The 14,537-nt window shown below is 70.0% G+C and overlaps 1 protein-coding gene across 1 annotated transcript; it reads left to right on the top strand.

The window, feature by feature from the left end:
• Positions 1-66: 66 nt before the first annotated feature.
• Positions 67-14,122, top strand: CEP43 (centrosomal protein 43; the record flags this gene model as incomplete). Its single annotated transcript, XM_084228787.1, has 13 exons — positions 67-165; positions 498-551; positions 2,464-2,518; positions 2,862-2,950; positions 3,243-3,380; positions 4,692-4,772; positions 6,550-6,609; positions 9,874-10,094; positions 10,298-10,410; positions 11,544-11,609; positions 12,925-12,964; positions 13,437-13,533; positions 14,048-14,122. The coding sequence occupies 13 exons, from the start codon at positions 67-69 to the stop codon at positions 14,120-14,122; spliced, it is 1,188 nt and encodes a 395-aa protein (XP_084084913.1).
• Between the last annotated feature and the right edge of the window lie 415 nt (positions 14,123-14,537).

The following is a 14,537-nucleotide window of genomic DNA, read 5'->3' as shown; positions in this document are numbered from 1 at the left end:
GGCGCGGGGGCGGGGCCGGCGCGGCGCGCGCCGGCGCGGCTTGGGCGGTTGTCCTGGAGAAACAAGATGGCGGCGGCGGCGCCCGCGGCGGCCGAGGAGGACACGGAGCTGCGGGACCTGCTGGTGCAGACGCTGGAGAGCAACGGCGTCCTGGCCCGCATCAAGGTGCGGGCGGCGGGCGGCGGGCGGGCGGCCCAGCGGGGCCCGGCGGCGGCCCTGCGCGGGGGGGGGGGGACGCGCGGGGCCCGGACCCGACCGCCCGCCGGGGCCCGCGCCCCCCGGCCCGGCCGCGCGCAGGCGCCCCCGCCCCCCAAGCCGCCCCCCAAGCCGCCCCCGCCCCCCAAGCCGCCCCCCAAGCCGCCCCCCAAGCCGCCCCCGCCCCCAAGCCGCCCCCTGCTACCCCCGCGTGCAGGTGCCCCCCAGCCGCCCCCCTGCCCCCCCCGCCCCCCTGTGACGCGCCTGAGCCCCTCTGACACCCCCCCCCCCCCCCCCCGCAGGCCGAGCTCCGCGCGGCGGTGTTCCTGGCGCTGGAGGAGCAAGAAAAAGTGGAGGTAGGACCCGGGCGGCGGCCGGACCGCACCGGACCCGACCGTCCCGCCCCCCGCCCCCCCCCCCACCGGCCCTCGGGCGCGGGCAGGGTCGGGGCCGTGGCCTGGGCGCGCTGCTACCCCCCCAGCACGGCGCAGGACCTGGGGCCTCGGCGGGCAACGCCTGGACCCCGAGGCCTGGACCCCGAGGCCAGCGCCCGCCTCCCCGAGGCCCCCAGGGGAGCCTGCGGCACCGGCCCCCCAGCCCCTCACCCAGGCCAGGGCCCGGAGGGAAGGCGCCTGTCTCCCGGGTTTCTGGGGTCCTGGCCCCCCTTCATCCACGCCCCATCGCGGCCACTATGCCTGGTCCTGTGGCCTGACGCCCGGCTCGCGGCCTTGCTGTGCCACTTCTCTCTCCTTCTCTTTCCCACTTGAAAATCGCCGGCTTTTGGGACCATTTCTGTCATTTTTGGGCGGCTCACGGAAGCACGGGGGCGCGGTCTCCGGGTTCTCTGCCCTCCCCGGGGGCCTCGACCATGCCTGTGGCTGCAGCCCGGGTCTCTGTCCTTGTCACCCCCGCAGACAGCCCTGCGGCCCTGCGGTCCCCCCACCTGCCGGCCCCCGACTGTCCTCCGGGAGAGCCAGGGGGTGCCGGGACCCGCGCCGCCTCCTTCCCCGGCCCAGCCCTTCTGTCGCTGCCCCGGCCCTCCCTGAAGCCGGCGCTTGGCCACCTCCCACGTCCTGCCCACGTCCTGCCCTTCCTCCAGCCCAGTCCCCTTCGCGGGGTCCCTGCCGTCTTCCCGCAGCCCTTTCTGCCCCTGCGCCAGGCTGGCCCTGCTGGGTCTTCTCATCTCGTCTGTTTTCTTCTTTTTTTCAAACGTTTCAGTCGACGTGGCTTCTGCCAACCCCTTAGACCAGCCTTCGTGAGCTCTCCCCCCCCCTCGACTTTGGGGGCTCTCTGGAGAGTCCTACTGGGGTGTAACAGACCTGCTTTAAGTTCAACGTTCTTTATAGGTGCCCTTTGGTACGTTGAACACTCTCCAGCACAGAACCGTGGCCTGCGAGGGTGGCCCGCAGGTCCAGGGCACTCCGGAGTCAGCAGGGAGTGCTCCTGGCACCCGTGCGGCCTCGCGCCCTGCTCGCTGGGACCGGCTCCCGCCACCCACCCCGAGGCGGCCCCGCGCGGCCCATGACAGGCTGCTGGGAGCCTCGAGGGGGCCGGCTTGCTGGCGGGCGCTTTCCTCCTCGGGAAGATGTGTGGGGCGGCTCTGGGGAGGGAGCCACGCTGGAGCTGACGGGCGGGTCTCCGGAGCACTCCAGGACGCCTGCGGGTTGCTCTCCGGCGCCGTGTCCCGCCGTCAGCGGTGGCCATCACCTGCTGCTCACGGCCTGTTTAGTGGCGCTCCTGGGCTCATGGTGTTGTCTGTCAGGTGACGGTCACGACGAGGCAAGGCGTTGGCCCTGCGCCCCGTGGGGGCCGGCGCTGCGTGGTGGGGCCGGAGGGGGAGCGGCGTGGGGCGGCGGGCTCCTGCCCCCGGGCAGTGAGCAGTGGGGTTATAAATAGAGACACTTGAGAGGCCCCGCGGCGGGGCAGCTTCTAGCGCAGTCCTTTCCAAGGTTCAAAAATAAACGGAAGGCAGCGGCCTCCCGCCCGCCGGTGGCCACACGGCGCTTCACCTGACTGACCGTCCCCTGTGCAAGCAGCAGTGGCCCCCAAAGGCTCGCTCCTGGCAAGCCTGTCCCTCCTCTCCCTGCCCTTTGGTGACACACCTGCCGGCCCGACCCAGCATCCTCCTGCGCGCTTGGTGTGGCGGTTCCCGACGTCGCCACGTGGCCGCCCCCGCGTGGTGTGTTTTGCTCCCGTCCTGCCCACGGGTCGGACTGGCCGGCACTGACTGTTTTCTCCTGGCACTGGCCATGTCTCCTCTCTCCACAGAACAAAACCCCTTTAGTCAACGAGAGCCTGAAAAAGTTTCTGACGACGAAAGATGGTGAGCCCACGCTCAGCTGGCTTTTGTCCGTCTGCGTCTGCAGCCCCGCCTGTGTGGGGTGCGGGTTATGTTTTGGGGGCTCCGAGGCGCACAGGTCCTCTTTTGAAAGTTGCGTTTTCCCTGACAGCTGTTACGCTGCTGTCACATGTAGCTGCTGTGGGGAGTCATTACAGCTGGTCTCACCGTGAGGGCCACCTCCGCCCTGTTCCCGACACGCGGGTCCCCAGGACCCGGGGGGTGCGGTTCCGAGAGGAGAAACCTGAGGCTCGAAGCCCATGGGCCCGGTTCAGTTCGCGATGCCCCGTCTTGCGGGCCGCGGGCGCTGACCCTCCTGTCTCCGCAGGCCGGCTGGTGGCCAGCCTCGTCGCGGAGTTTCTTCAGTTTTTCAACCTTGACTTCACCTTGGCGGTTTTTCAGCCGGAAACCAGCACGGTAAGAAGAACGATTCTCGCCTTTGCCCCTTGAAGCTCCTGGTCCAAACCACTCCCTGAAGCTGAGCGTGAGCAGGCCGGACAGCGTGGGCTACCCGTGGCGTGACCAGCACTGAGCCGTCGGGCCTCTGGCACAGCGTCCCTGCCGCGGAGGCCTGCGCAGTCCCGGGGTGTTCCCTAGACTGCGCCTGGGGGCCGGTGCGTGCGGGTGGGGCGAGGTATCCCCAGAAAGGGGGTCATGTCTCGGGAGTGTCCTGCTATGCCACGTGTTTACCGACTTCCTCTCGCCTCAGCTCCACGGCCTTGAAGGGCGGGAGAACCTGGCCCGGGACCTGGGCATCATCGAGGCGGAGGGCACCGTGGGCGGCCCCCTGCTGCTGGAGGTGATCCGGCGCTGCCAGCAGAAGGAGCGGGGCCCGAGCGGCGGGGAGGTAAGAGGGGCCTAGCGGACACTGGCTTCTCTGTGGCAGTGAAGCTGCGCACGCCACGTGGGACTGCAGGTCGAGTGGGCGCGATGAGGCTCAGCACCTGTCCTGCCTCCTGCCTGTGGGACAGGGACTTGGGCGCCGTGGGTGCTGCACAGCCACTGCTGCCCTCCTGGCTGTGCAGATGCCGGAGGCGGGACTCTGACAGCTTCATGGACGGCCTCCAGCTTTGCGCCGTTGGTCTGGCCCGTCCGTGCCTCTGCGCGGGGCCGCGGGGCATCTGGCTTCTGTCTGGACGGGGGCCGCCCTCGCAGACGCTGACCTCGGATGGACGGACCCACAGCCGCCCTGTCTGCTCCCGGGTGGTCTGACGGTCAGTCTGTGGCCCCGGCGGGCGCTGCTGCCTGCGCTGGACGCGGGTCAATCCTGGAAGGCGGGGCCCACAGGAGCAGGTCGCCTGCAGGCGTTTCGGTGGCGGCCCTGCAACTAGGACAAGCTGAGGGGCCGTAATCCCTCCCGGATGCCTATGAGGAGGCCTGGGGGGGGGTCGGGGGGGCGGGGGCAGTGCGTGTGGAGGCTTCGGAACTCCAGCCCAGCGCGGGGGCTGGCGGCAGGCAGCGGTGGGGTGGGGCCTGCACAGCAGCTGCTTTTGCAGCCGTCACGGAACAGGCGGGGGGCAGGAGCCCCCCCGGAGAGCGGCCCTGGTGTGGGCAGCCCAGCCCGGTCAGCGCCGGAAGGCAGGTCTGTGAGGGCGAGGCCTCGAGGGCGAGGAGGCTGGGAGTGGCCCTGCGGCGGGCGGCGCAGGGCGGTGAGGCCTGGCCAGGGAGGTGCAGGCGGCTCTGGTGGCCGCAGGGGAAGGACGAGCTTCCAGGAGATGGAGGTTTCGGGCTCGGGTGTCGGCTGAGGGGCGCGAACACCCCCTCCTCACACGGTGTTGGAGCGGGAGTCCCGGTGGGTGACTCGAGGAGGAGCGGGGCTGGCCTCCCCACCAGGGGGCATCTGCCCCGGCGTAGCCGCTGCTCAGGTTGCCCCAGCAGCCAGGGACACGCGGACTAGGCCTGGGGGCGCCCGGGGTGCCGTGAGGGCCGGGCCAGGCGACGGGGAAACCCCGAGCGGGTGGTTGTTGAGGTCTCTGTGTTTTGCTTCGTGGGTTTTTTAGGTTTTTTTTTTTTGGCTGGGATTTGGGAGAAACCTGATGAAGGAATTGATCGACGGCAACAGGGAGAAAGAGAGGGGCGCGTGTGAGCAGCGTCGGGCCCCTCCCCCGCCTCCCCGGTGCACCCTCGAGGGTGCTCACGTCGCCCGTGTGTGTTTCAGGGCGCCCTGGACCTGTCCGACCCCCATTCTCCGCCCAGGTCGCCGGAGGGAAGAGCAGGCTCCCACAGCAGCCCCAGCAAGGTGAGCGCCGTGGGAAGGTCCTGCTTCTCCCCGGAGAAGCCCGAGTGTGCGGAACGCGTTCGTTTGGGGCCCAGCGTGGCGTTAACCCCTTTTGCTTTGCTGGGAGCGGTTTGGGCTTCGTGCCAGGAGGACGATGCTCCCCACGCAGTCGTGGGGCCCCTGGCTCAGGAGGCGGCTCGTCCTCCTTCGCGAGCGCCTGGCCCAGGAGGGGTGTTTGGAGACTGGGAGAGTGCCGTGCTGAGCGCCGCAGGCAGGACCAGATTCGGGAACGTGCGTCAGGACGGCTTCTTCCAGCAGAGAGCTGCTTCGGTGGGGTGTCAAGAGCCTGTGGTCTGCTCACGGGTGTGTGTGGGAGGGGGTTGTGGGAGGGGGGTGTTTGTGTGTGGTGGGTGTGTGGGGTCTGTGAGGGGGGTTTGTGAGGGTTGTGTGTGGGGGAGGTTGTGTGAGGAGTGTGTGGGGTATGCGTGAGGGTGTGTGTGTGGTGTGTGTGTGTGTGTGTGTGGCGTGGGGCTGCAGTCAAGTGCTGCAGGGTGGCATGGCGGGGTTCTCGCTGCAGGTATGGCCTCTATGGGCAGCAGCCGGGCTGCGGGGTCAGCTGGCGGCTGCGCTCCACTTTCCTTCTATGGCGAGCGACGCAGCCCCCAGGGGTCCTCCTCCAGAGCCTGGCTGTGTCCCGAGAGGGTGCGTCTGGAGGGCGCCCTTGCGGCGGGCGTCTGGGCAGAGGGGACGTGGCCTGGCCCTGACGTTGTGCTTCTCCACAGACTGAGGCTCTGGAGTGATTTTGGGCTGAGTTTCTAAGCTGGGGGGCCCTCTGCTATCCCCGGTCCCGTTCTCTGAGCTCGGGGCCCTTCTCAGGGGGCCCAGGAAGGTGTTCCTGGGGCCGGCCTTGCTTTTCCTGGGGCTGGCCAGCCCCGCGCGGACGAGGGCTGAGCTCCCGGCCAGCAGGCAGCGTTTGCTCCCCGAGCACCTGCCCTCCGAGGCCCGGTTGCGCTCGCCCCAAGCGCTCGCCCACAGGTGGGCCGGGACGCTGCCCTGCGGTCGTCCTCTCAGCGCTGACCCGACATGGTGCTGCAGGAGCGTGCTTGGTCTGCATGAAGAGTGAGCATGGGGGCCTCCCCTGGTGGTTGAGCGCTGGGCTGCAGGGCTGCCCGCAGCCTCTGCAGCGCCGGTTCGTTCCCCTGCTGCCGGCAAGGGTTCCGCAAACCAAAAGAGTGAGCATGGGGAGCCCCCGTCCTCGGGAGAGTTGCTGGGTGCCCTGGAATAACGCTGACCTTGGGGCTCAGGCGCAGGCTGGCGAGTCTGCTCCGGGCCATGAAGATGCAGCCCCTGGACCCGGGGGCTGGGTTTGGGGCTCCCGTGGCGCCTGCCCTCCGCCCTCCTTGCCAGCCTTCCGATGATGGGGGCCCGGGAGGACGCGCCCTCGGGGCCATGGGAGCTGCTGTAGGGACTCTGGGAGCTGCGGCCCCATAAGCGTCCAGCTAGCCCCCGTGGAGGCCAGGCCGGCGGCCCTTCTCTTGCTGTCCCGGGCGGGACGGCGGCCAGCGTGGGAGCCGAGCAGGCGAGCACAGCCTGGACTCCTGGCGTCACTGCTGCACGTGGTCATCCGCCAGGGCTGGGGGCGGTAGCACAGGGGCCAGGGAGAGACAGGCCCCCGTGGGCGCCCTGAGGGCGTGCGGTCAGAGGGCCTCCGATCGGAGCCCACCTCGCGCGCGTGCCGTGACTCAGTTTACCTTCCAGCTGACACTGTGGTGAAATGCTGTTTCGCTCTCGTGCTCAGATACCCAGGTACACAGGACAAGGTAAGAAGACGACCAGCGGGCAGCGGCCTGGTGCCAAGGTAACTCGCAGGGCCCGGCCGTCCTCCCGGCCCCTTCTCGTGTCAAGTGTCCCTTGTAGCTCTGGACAGGCCGTGGCCCTCGTGGCAGCGCGAAAGAACGCAGCTCGACTCAGTTATGCAGGTGGGGGCCTCGCCGGCTGTGCCAACCTTGCTGGCCGCGCGCCGGGACGCTCGCACCCCCTGCGTGAGCTCAGCGCGTATCTGCCGCGCTTGCGAGGCAACAAGAACATCAAGCTGAGCCTTGCCCGGGTTCCCCTCGCTTCCCGCGAGCCCTGAACGTGGGGCTGCGCTGCCCCTCAGCCCCGGCCCGGGCGCCCTCCCGAGAGGACGGGCTCGGCCGCCAGTGGATGGGCTGCTGTGCCACGGGTGCTGGTGCTCCGGGGCGTGTGTGCCCCCCGGCCTGCACCACCCGCTGGGCCCTGTCCTTCCCCTCCCGGCCCTGGTCCCGCAGGCCCGCGTGGCCCTGGCTACAGACAGGCCCGGAGGCGCCATGGTGAAGGGCCTCGGCCCCATTCCTCCAGCCGGTCAGTCCTGGCCCACCGGGCCCTGCCTTTGCACTGGCGTTCCCAGGCTCCTCGGTGTCCCCAAGGTATCCCTTCAGCAGTGACGATGTGAAGAAAGTGCTGTGGGCGAGACGGCCCCCTGAGCCCCACCAGGGGCTGCCTGAGGGCGACAGACGTGCCTGGACACCACGGCGCCCATGAGCGCCGTGAGCTGGCTTTGCGAGCTGCATGCCGGCCTCCTCACGGCCTCCTGGCGGCCGGGCTCTGTGGGGAGGCCTGTGCAGACTCGCCCCGGGCGGGGGCTTCCTGGGCAGAAAACCCCTGCCCAGTCTTGGGCTCCCTCCCTGCTCCTTGTAAGAAGCCCGTGCTGTTTCCGCAGGCCCCTCTTGGGGTCTCCCGCCGAGCCACCCACCCCTCTGCGGCGCCTTGGCGGGCGTCATGCTGCAGGTCCTTGTGGAGTGTATGCCCGCAGGCCCGGGGCGGCCAGGCTCCATGCTGCTCGAGCCCTGAGCTGCCCCGTGCCCTGACCAGCGGGGCCGCAGGCCTGCGGGGTGGGGCCAGGGGCCAGGGGCCGCTGGCGGAGCCGGGCCTCAGAGGGCCGTGCGAGCAAGGGCCCCCCGTGCCACCCGAGCCTGCGGCAGGGCTGGAGCCACAGGCTGCGCTTGCGGCAGCTGCTTAGAGGCGGGGTGCATAGAGGGCGGCCCCCATGGAGCTGTGCATCCCCGCGCGGCCTGTGTCTGCTGGACTGTCCCTGTCGCCGGAGGCGCGGCCGAGGAGCTCAGTGGCTGCGTCGCGACAGGTCAGCGGGCTCGGCCTGGCCCCTGCGCCGCGTGGGGAGGTCCCGCGTGGGACGCTCATGTGTCTGTCGGGGCGTCCTGCTGAGGCGCGCTCGTCCCTTAGACGTCGCCCAGAGGCTTGTCCTCGCCCTCTGTTGCCAGGTGTTAGCTGCCTGGAGCTGGTTTTTTGTTTTCAAGCCTTCAAAGGCGGTTCTCTGCCGGTCACCCTGCGGTCACCCTGCGCGTCCCGCACGAGCTTGGCCTTGCCGGCACCGGGTGGGCGGGGTGGGCGTGTTTGCGTCTCTCCTCGTGGGGGGCTCCTGGCTGTGCCCTGAGGCGAGGCTGCTTGGTCTGGGCTTCCGCAGGGGCTGCCCCACAGCCTTGGGCCCTGGAGCCGGGCAGGCCTGCGGAGGCCACTGCCGCCAGCGTCGGGCGGGGGCCTGGGCTTGTCCCGTGGGCTGGTGGGGGACGGGCGGTCTGGGAGGCCTGGGAAGGGCCTCGTGGTGTTTGCCGCCTGGCCCGGCGCTCTGGGGCGCCCTCAAGCGCGTGCGCCTTACCCCAGTGAGAGGGTCCTCGGCGTGTGTCCGTGGTCACGGCCAGAAGCTGCTGCGCTGGCGGGGCTGGGTGCCCTGAATGGGGAGTCCTTTTGCAAACTAGGGTGTTTCTTTGCCTTCGGTGTTTTTTTGAGCAGCGCAGATCAAACTTTTAGCTTGGAAACGCTCTTTTTTCTGTACTTTTAAGCCAGTCTAGTCACGCCGTTTTTGGCTGATTCCATTTTCTGCCCACGGGTCGCTGTGACCCTCTTCCCGGTGCTAATTCTGTTCGTCCAAGTGACCGACTCGAGTGGGGGCTGCTGAGGGGCCCGTGGCCCCAGCCCTGCTGCCCTCGCCGCCGCTGCCCGCCCTGCCGCCTGGCTGCCTGGCCTCTCCCTGCCAGGAGGACGCGCTTGGAGGAAGCCTCAGTCGCTGCGTCAGCTCCTCAGCGGCCGGGACCCGGCCCCGCACCTGGGCGGCTTGAGATGGCGGCGGGCGTCTGTGTCAGGGTCCGGAGCTGGAGTGGGCTCGGGACGCGGCCCCCCGGCTCCTGCAGGCGCTTCCTCGCCGGGCAGTCCCAGGCACGCTCCGGTTGCGGCCTCTCGCCCGGCAGGACGTCCACGCTGACCTTGCTGCCGGCTCTGCGCCCCCTCCGCTGAGCGCCGCTCCAGCCCCCGGCCCCGCCCCCGCGCACACCCTGCCCTGGCCCTGTGGGCCTCTCCGGAGCCAGCCCTGCCCGCGGGTCTGTGCACCCCAGAAGCTGCTGCTTCATAGGCTCGGCCTGGAACCGGCTAAGTGTCGAGAGCTGGCGCTGGAGTCAGACATGGTGACTCCTCAGCCCCGGGACCGCGGTGGTGGCTGGAGCGTCGCCTTTTTCCGTTTGTGCAGAGGTGACAGAACTTGCTTGGGCCGGGGAGGCGGGAGCAGAGCCAGGAGACCTGCTGCTGGCGGGCCGGGGCTGGGGGAAGGAGGCGGCAGCTGCGGCAGCTGCGGGCTTCAGACATGGACCCCGTGGCGGAGAGGGACGTCCGCACCGCGGGGGTCTGCCTGCGGTGCTGGGGCTCGGGTTCAGCGGGGTGGGGGGGGTCTTCCTGGGGAGCTCCCGCTGGGAAGCCAGGTCGTCTGCTGTGTGACCTGCCGCCCTCTGCGGTGCCCACGACTCCTGCTTGTACGGAAGACGCTCCCCGGAGCCGTCTGCGGCGGGGCCGTCCCGGCCAAGGCGCTCCCCGCGGGGTCAGGAGCGGAGCAGGGTGGGACGAGGCCCGTCAGTCGGCGGCGTTTGTGTCCCTGCCCAGGGCCATGAGCTGGGCGTGGGCCATCCCGGCCTCCGCGCGGCCTCTCCACCCTCGGGCCCTCCTGCCCGCACGGGGATGCACACGGGCCACGGGGCCCCCCGCTGTGCGAGCCATCTTGCGGGGCCGGTGCCCGGCAGCTTGTCTCCTTGCTTTCCAGAAAGCGGGCAGCGAGGCCAGTCAGAGCGACACGAGCCTCTCCTCGGAGCCCAGGAGCAGGTCCGGCCTGCACCCCAAGGCCCCGGAGACGGAGACAGGCCCCCTCCCCAGTGTTGGGGGCCTCGGCAGTGGGGACCGGGTCTCCCTGCAGGATGGCGGCGACACAGAGGCCGACCCCTTCTTCGACGACCCCATCCCCAGACCCGAGGAGGCCTGCGGGTGGTGAGTGGCCTGCGGGTGGGGGGTCAGGCTGGAGTTGAACGCATGCTTTCTATGTGCGTGAAAGAGTGCGCTGCTGGCAGTCTGCCCCGGGCGGGCGGGAGGGCCGCCTCCGTCCCACTGTGACGCGCGCGGCCGGGCCCCGCTGACCCCTGGCCGAGCTGGCTGCCCCCGGCGCCCCCTAACTGGCCCGTGTTTCTGCGTAGGAGGAGTGAGCCTGGCAAGCAAGCGGGCGGCCTGGCCTCGCTCTCGGACGCCCCGCCTTTGAGAGGCGGGCTCAGCTCCCTGACAGGGACGCTCTCCCTGCACGACTCCGAGGGTGAGTGCTGAGCGCCCGGCCTGGGGCCCGTGCTGCCCGGGCCCTGAGCCCGCGGGACCTGCGCCTTGACGGTGCGCTTTCCTGGCTTGCGCTGCGTTCCCGCGCCATGGAGGCGCTCTCGGGAGAGGGCCTTTTTATCCGCCCCTCAGGGTTAACGCTGTGACGCCTAGGCCGCCCCGCGCACGCTTTGGTGGTCTCGAGTAGGGTTTGAATTCCGCTAATTTTAAAACCGCCCCGCTGCAGACACGGAGGGGACTCCTCAGTCTGCACGGGGCTGGGCTCCATGCCCTCCTGCCCATCGTCTACCTCAGGCCGGCTGTGCCATGACAAGTGCCCGTGCACAGGTGGCGTTGCCACCCTCCGCCCGCCAGTTCCAGTTTCCCCCGTCGGGAAGTCTCGCCTTGGCTGTCCTCGCACCTGTGGCCGGGCAGCCACAGGCCTTGCGCTGCGTCCCTGCCTGACGCTCGCTGACCCCTGCGCTGGAGGGAGGACAGGCCCAGGGCGCGACAGCCGCGCCTCCCTCCCGCGTGGCCTGTGTGCACAGCTCCGTAGCGGGCACTTGTGACAGGGGGGCGGGTGGCGGGTGGGTGGCGGCACAGCCGAGACCCTTTCTTGAGGGTGGTCTTGACGGGGCCCGGCCGTGTGAGTTCGGTGGAGTCTGCCGACGGAGCCGGTTCCGAGCCACGCGATGCGCCGGGTCGGGGGGCGGCGTGTGACAGCTTGGCTCTCCAGTCGAGCGGCCATGCCCTCGGTGGGGCCGTGCCCCGGAGGGCTTGACGCTGCGTGGACGTGGCGCTCCCGAGAGCCGTCGGCGCAGGGCTGCCGGGGGCCGGGCGCTGTCGCTGTGATTAAACTGAAGCAAAATTTGAAGTTCAGAGGAAAGACAGGGTCGGTGAGAAAGATGAGCCGTGGCCACAGGTCACGCTCTGCGCGGCTGGAGGCGGGCGAGGCCCCTCCGGCGGTCGGGGCGGCAGAGGCCGGCGTGTGCGGCTGAAAGGGCGTTGGGCTTGGAGCGGAGCCGCAGTCACAGCGAGGTTCTCCTGGCCCCGCTGTCCCTGAGCCGCGGGCACCCGCAGCAGCTGGGCACGGGGGGCTCGGGCGGGGCGTGTGATGCAAATGCTCTCCCGCCACAGGCAAGCGGAGGACGTCCTCGCGGGAGCCGAAGCCGGCCGCTGAGAAAGGCGTGCCCCTTGCAGCAGGTAACGGGGTTCCCAGCCCGGGCCGGTTGCTGGAAGTGAAGCCGCTCCCCCCTCCACCGGGCCCCTCAGACCAGGCGTGGTGCTCCCTGGTGCCCACGTGGCCCCTAGTGTCTCAGCCGAGTCCTGGGCGAGTGCAGCCCGCAGCCTGCTGGCCCAGGACCTGGCAGCGAGGATGGGGGTGTCGCTCAGGGAGGGGCCGGGTCAGGACGGGGGCGGGTCAGCACGGGGCCGGGTCAGCGTGGGAAGGACGGGGTCGGGTCAGCGCGGGGACGGGTCATGATGGGGACGGGTCAGCATGGGGACGGGCCAGGGAGGGGCTGGCGCGACTGTTGTGCGGTGCCTCAGACGCCCTCCACATGGCCCCTGGGGTCTCGCCAGGCTGACCCACGGACCAACCACTGCTGCCTTGGGCCCCCAGCCCTAAGTCTGGCCTCCGGGGTTGCGCTCTTTGCCAGCGGCCCTGTGCCCTGCATGGGGCGTCCACATGGTCTGGGGAGGGCCTGCTGGGAACCCTCGGGGCAGGCAGTGCAGGAAGAAAGGGCTCTGCTCCCCTCCCGTTGGGCCTCAAGTCCATGTGGGCAGTTTCACAGGCAGCCTTGGGGGTCCCGAGCGGGACACTGGACACTCAGCCCGTCCAGGACTGGAACGCTCGTACCCCTCGCGTGGACGCCTCACGGCTTCCGTCCCCACGGCATGTCTGGGCAGCCTGCTCTGCGGCCCGTCCCCTCGCTGGTCAGGCAGCCTTTGCCTTTGGGCAACTCCCTGTCCTGGAGGATGTGCAGGGGCCAGGGTGGGCCCAGTCTCCAGCCTCCCGCAGGAGCGCAGGGCCGCAGCTCTGGCACGACACCTGCCCCCGGCTCGGCCCGAGGGTGGAGGCGGGAAGATGGGCGGCTGGCTGGCCACAGCCCTCACAGCCGCCACCTCTCGAGCAGGGAACCCTGTGACTGCTGTCCTCCTGGGGCCACTGCTTGGATGTCACGGATGTCACTTGCGGGGGGGGAGTTCTGGGCCCAGAGCAGCCTGGGGGGCCTGACCTGCCCGCGGTGCCCCCTAAGCCAGAGGGCCACCACAGCCCCCTCGTCCTGCAAGTGCCAAGCAGATGGCGCGCTGGAGCGTGGGGCTGGGCACTCGCGGGGCGGGGGATGGTCACTTCTTGGGTCTGCCGCTGGCAGCCGTGTGATCCCTGTGGATCACGTTCTGTAGAAAGACGTTTCCGCCTTTTCAACGACGTGGCGTCTCGGTAGGGGATTTAAGGAATCGGTGTTTAGCGTCGCCGGTCATGAGCCCCACTCACGTGTCTCTTCTGTGGCCCCAGGCACAGCCGAGGACGAGGACTATGCCGACGACTTCAACAGGTGAGCGGCGGGGGCTGCTGGGCTGGGGGGCGCAGGGGCGGCGGGGGCGCCCGTCCTTGGCTAGGGGGAGCGGGGTGGGTCACGGGGCCTCGCGGCAGCTGTAGCCTCTGGCATGTGGCGGGTGCGGGACACCTGCTGAGACTGGGCCCAGCAGCGCGGGCCGAGGCGCGGTCTCCGCGCGGCTGCAGTGGCTGGTGGTCTGGGGGTCACGTTTGTGCCGTGATTGGAAATTTGAAATTAGAACCTGAAAATTACAGGTAAGTGGTAGGTTTTTTTTCCAATTTGGAATTTTTTATTAACAGGCTTTTGGGGTGACGGGTGTTTGCGCTCTGGCTGCCAGGCTGGCCGGCTGCTGCCCTGATAGTCCGGGCGTCCATTAGCGGGGGGTGAAGGCCGCGGTGTCCGATGTGGCCTCTGTCTGGCGGAGCTGACCGTCCAGAGGGTGACGCCTGGGCTCTTACCTCCGCACTAGCACCAGCCACTGCTCGGAGAGGAGCCAGCCGAGCGTCGGCGAGGAGGTCGAGGAGGACCTGTCCGTGGACATCGACGACCTCAGCACCAGCGACAAGGTAGGGGCCGCCTGCTGCGGGCGCCCAGGGCCCCGGCCGCAGGGGAGGGCAGTGAGACGGGGATGCCCTGCCGAAGGCTGCGGGGGTATGGGTGACGGCCCCGGGATCTCTCCGGACCACGGCCTCCCCCACCACGCAGGCTGCTGAGCCCCTGCTGCGCTGCCGTGGATGCAGCCGCGTGGGCGTCCCCATGCGAGCCCCATGGGGACAGGGACACGCTCATGCCCCCTAGGCCCGGGCGCAGGTGAGCACAGGAAACGCCTTAGTTCCGGGTCCTTGCGGGTGGGGCTGGTCCCCAGCGCCCGCGTCCTCCTGAGGCCGTGTGTGGGAGCTGCGCACAGCACCGCGGGGCCCCTCCAGCCATGCTCCGCGGGCGAGGCCTGTGCCCAGGCCGCCTCTGCTCAGCGCAGTCGCAAGCCAGGAAGAAAGCGAGGCGGCTGGGCCCTGTGGGGTGGGGGCGGTGCCCGCTGCGGCCGCGCCTTTGCCGACCCCTCGCCCTCTCCTGGCGCTGCAGCTGGATGACCTGACCCAGGACCTCACCGTGTCCCAGCTCAGTGACGTCGCGGATTACCTGGAGGACGTCGCGTAGACGCGGGCACGTGCTCCACCTGCCAGGACCAGGGCTCCGCGCTTGTTTCTGGTTTTGGGGTTTTCTTGGCGGGCCCCTGCCGGCGCCGGCCGTCTGGGTGCCTTGTGCCTCGAGACTGCAGAAGAGATTCTTAAAACTCGGCATCGTCCCACCGAGCAGCCCTGCCGTGCGGTGTGGCCCTGCCTGTCCGGCTGCGCTTGGGGAGGCCACGGGGCACGTGGGGGTGGCGGCGGGGCTCTCGGCGATCCCGCGCACGTGGCTGCGGGGCAAGTGACACTTGCCGGCCACGGGCTCCACCGCCCGGGTCTGCACTGTGGGCGCCCCGAGGCCTCTGCCGGGCAGGGCTGGCGTCCCTCTGTGCCTTGTGGCTTCTTCCGCACGGGCTGGTCGGCGCGAGAGGCCCCAGTACCGTGCT

Source organism: Talpa europaea (assembly GCF_964194135.1).
Source record: "Talpa europaea genome assembly, chromosome: 2".
Classification (NCBI taxonomy): Eukaryota; Metazoa; Chordata; class Mammalia; order Eulipotyphla; family Talpidae; genus Talpa; species Talpa europaea.
This window is presented reverse-complemented; position numbering and strand designations above follow the sequence as displayed.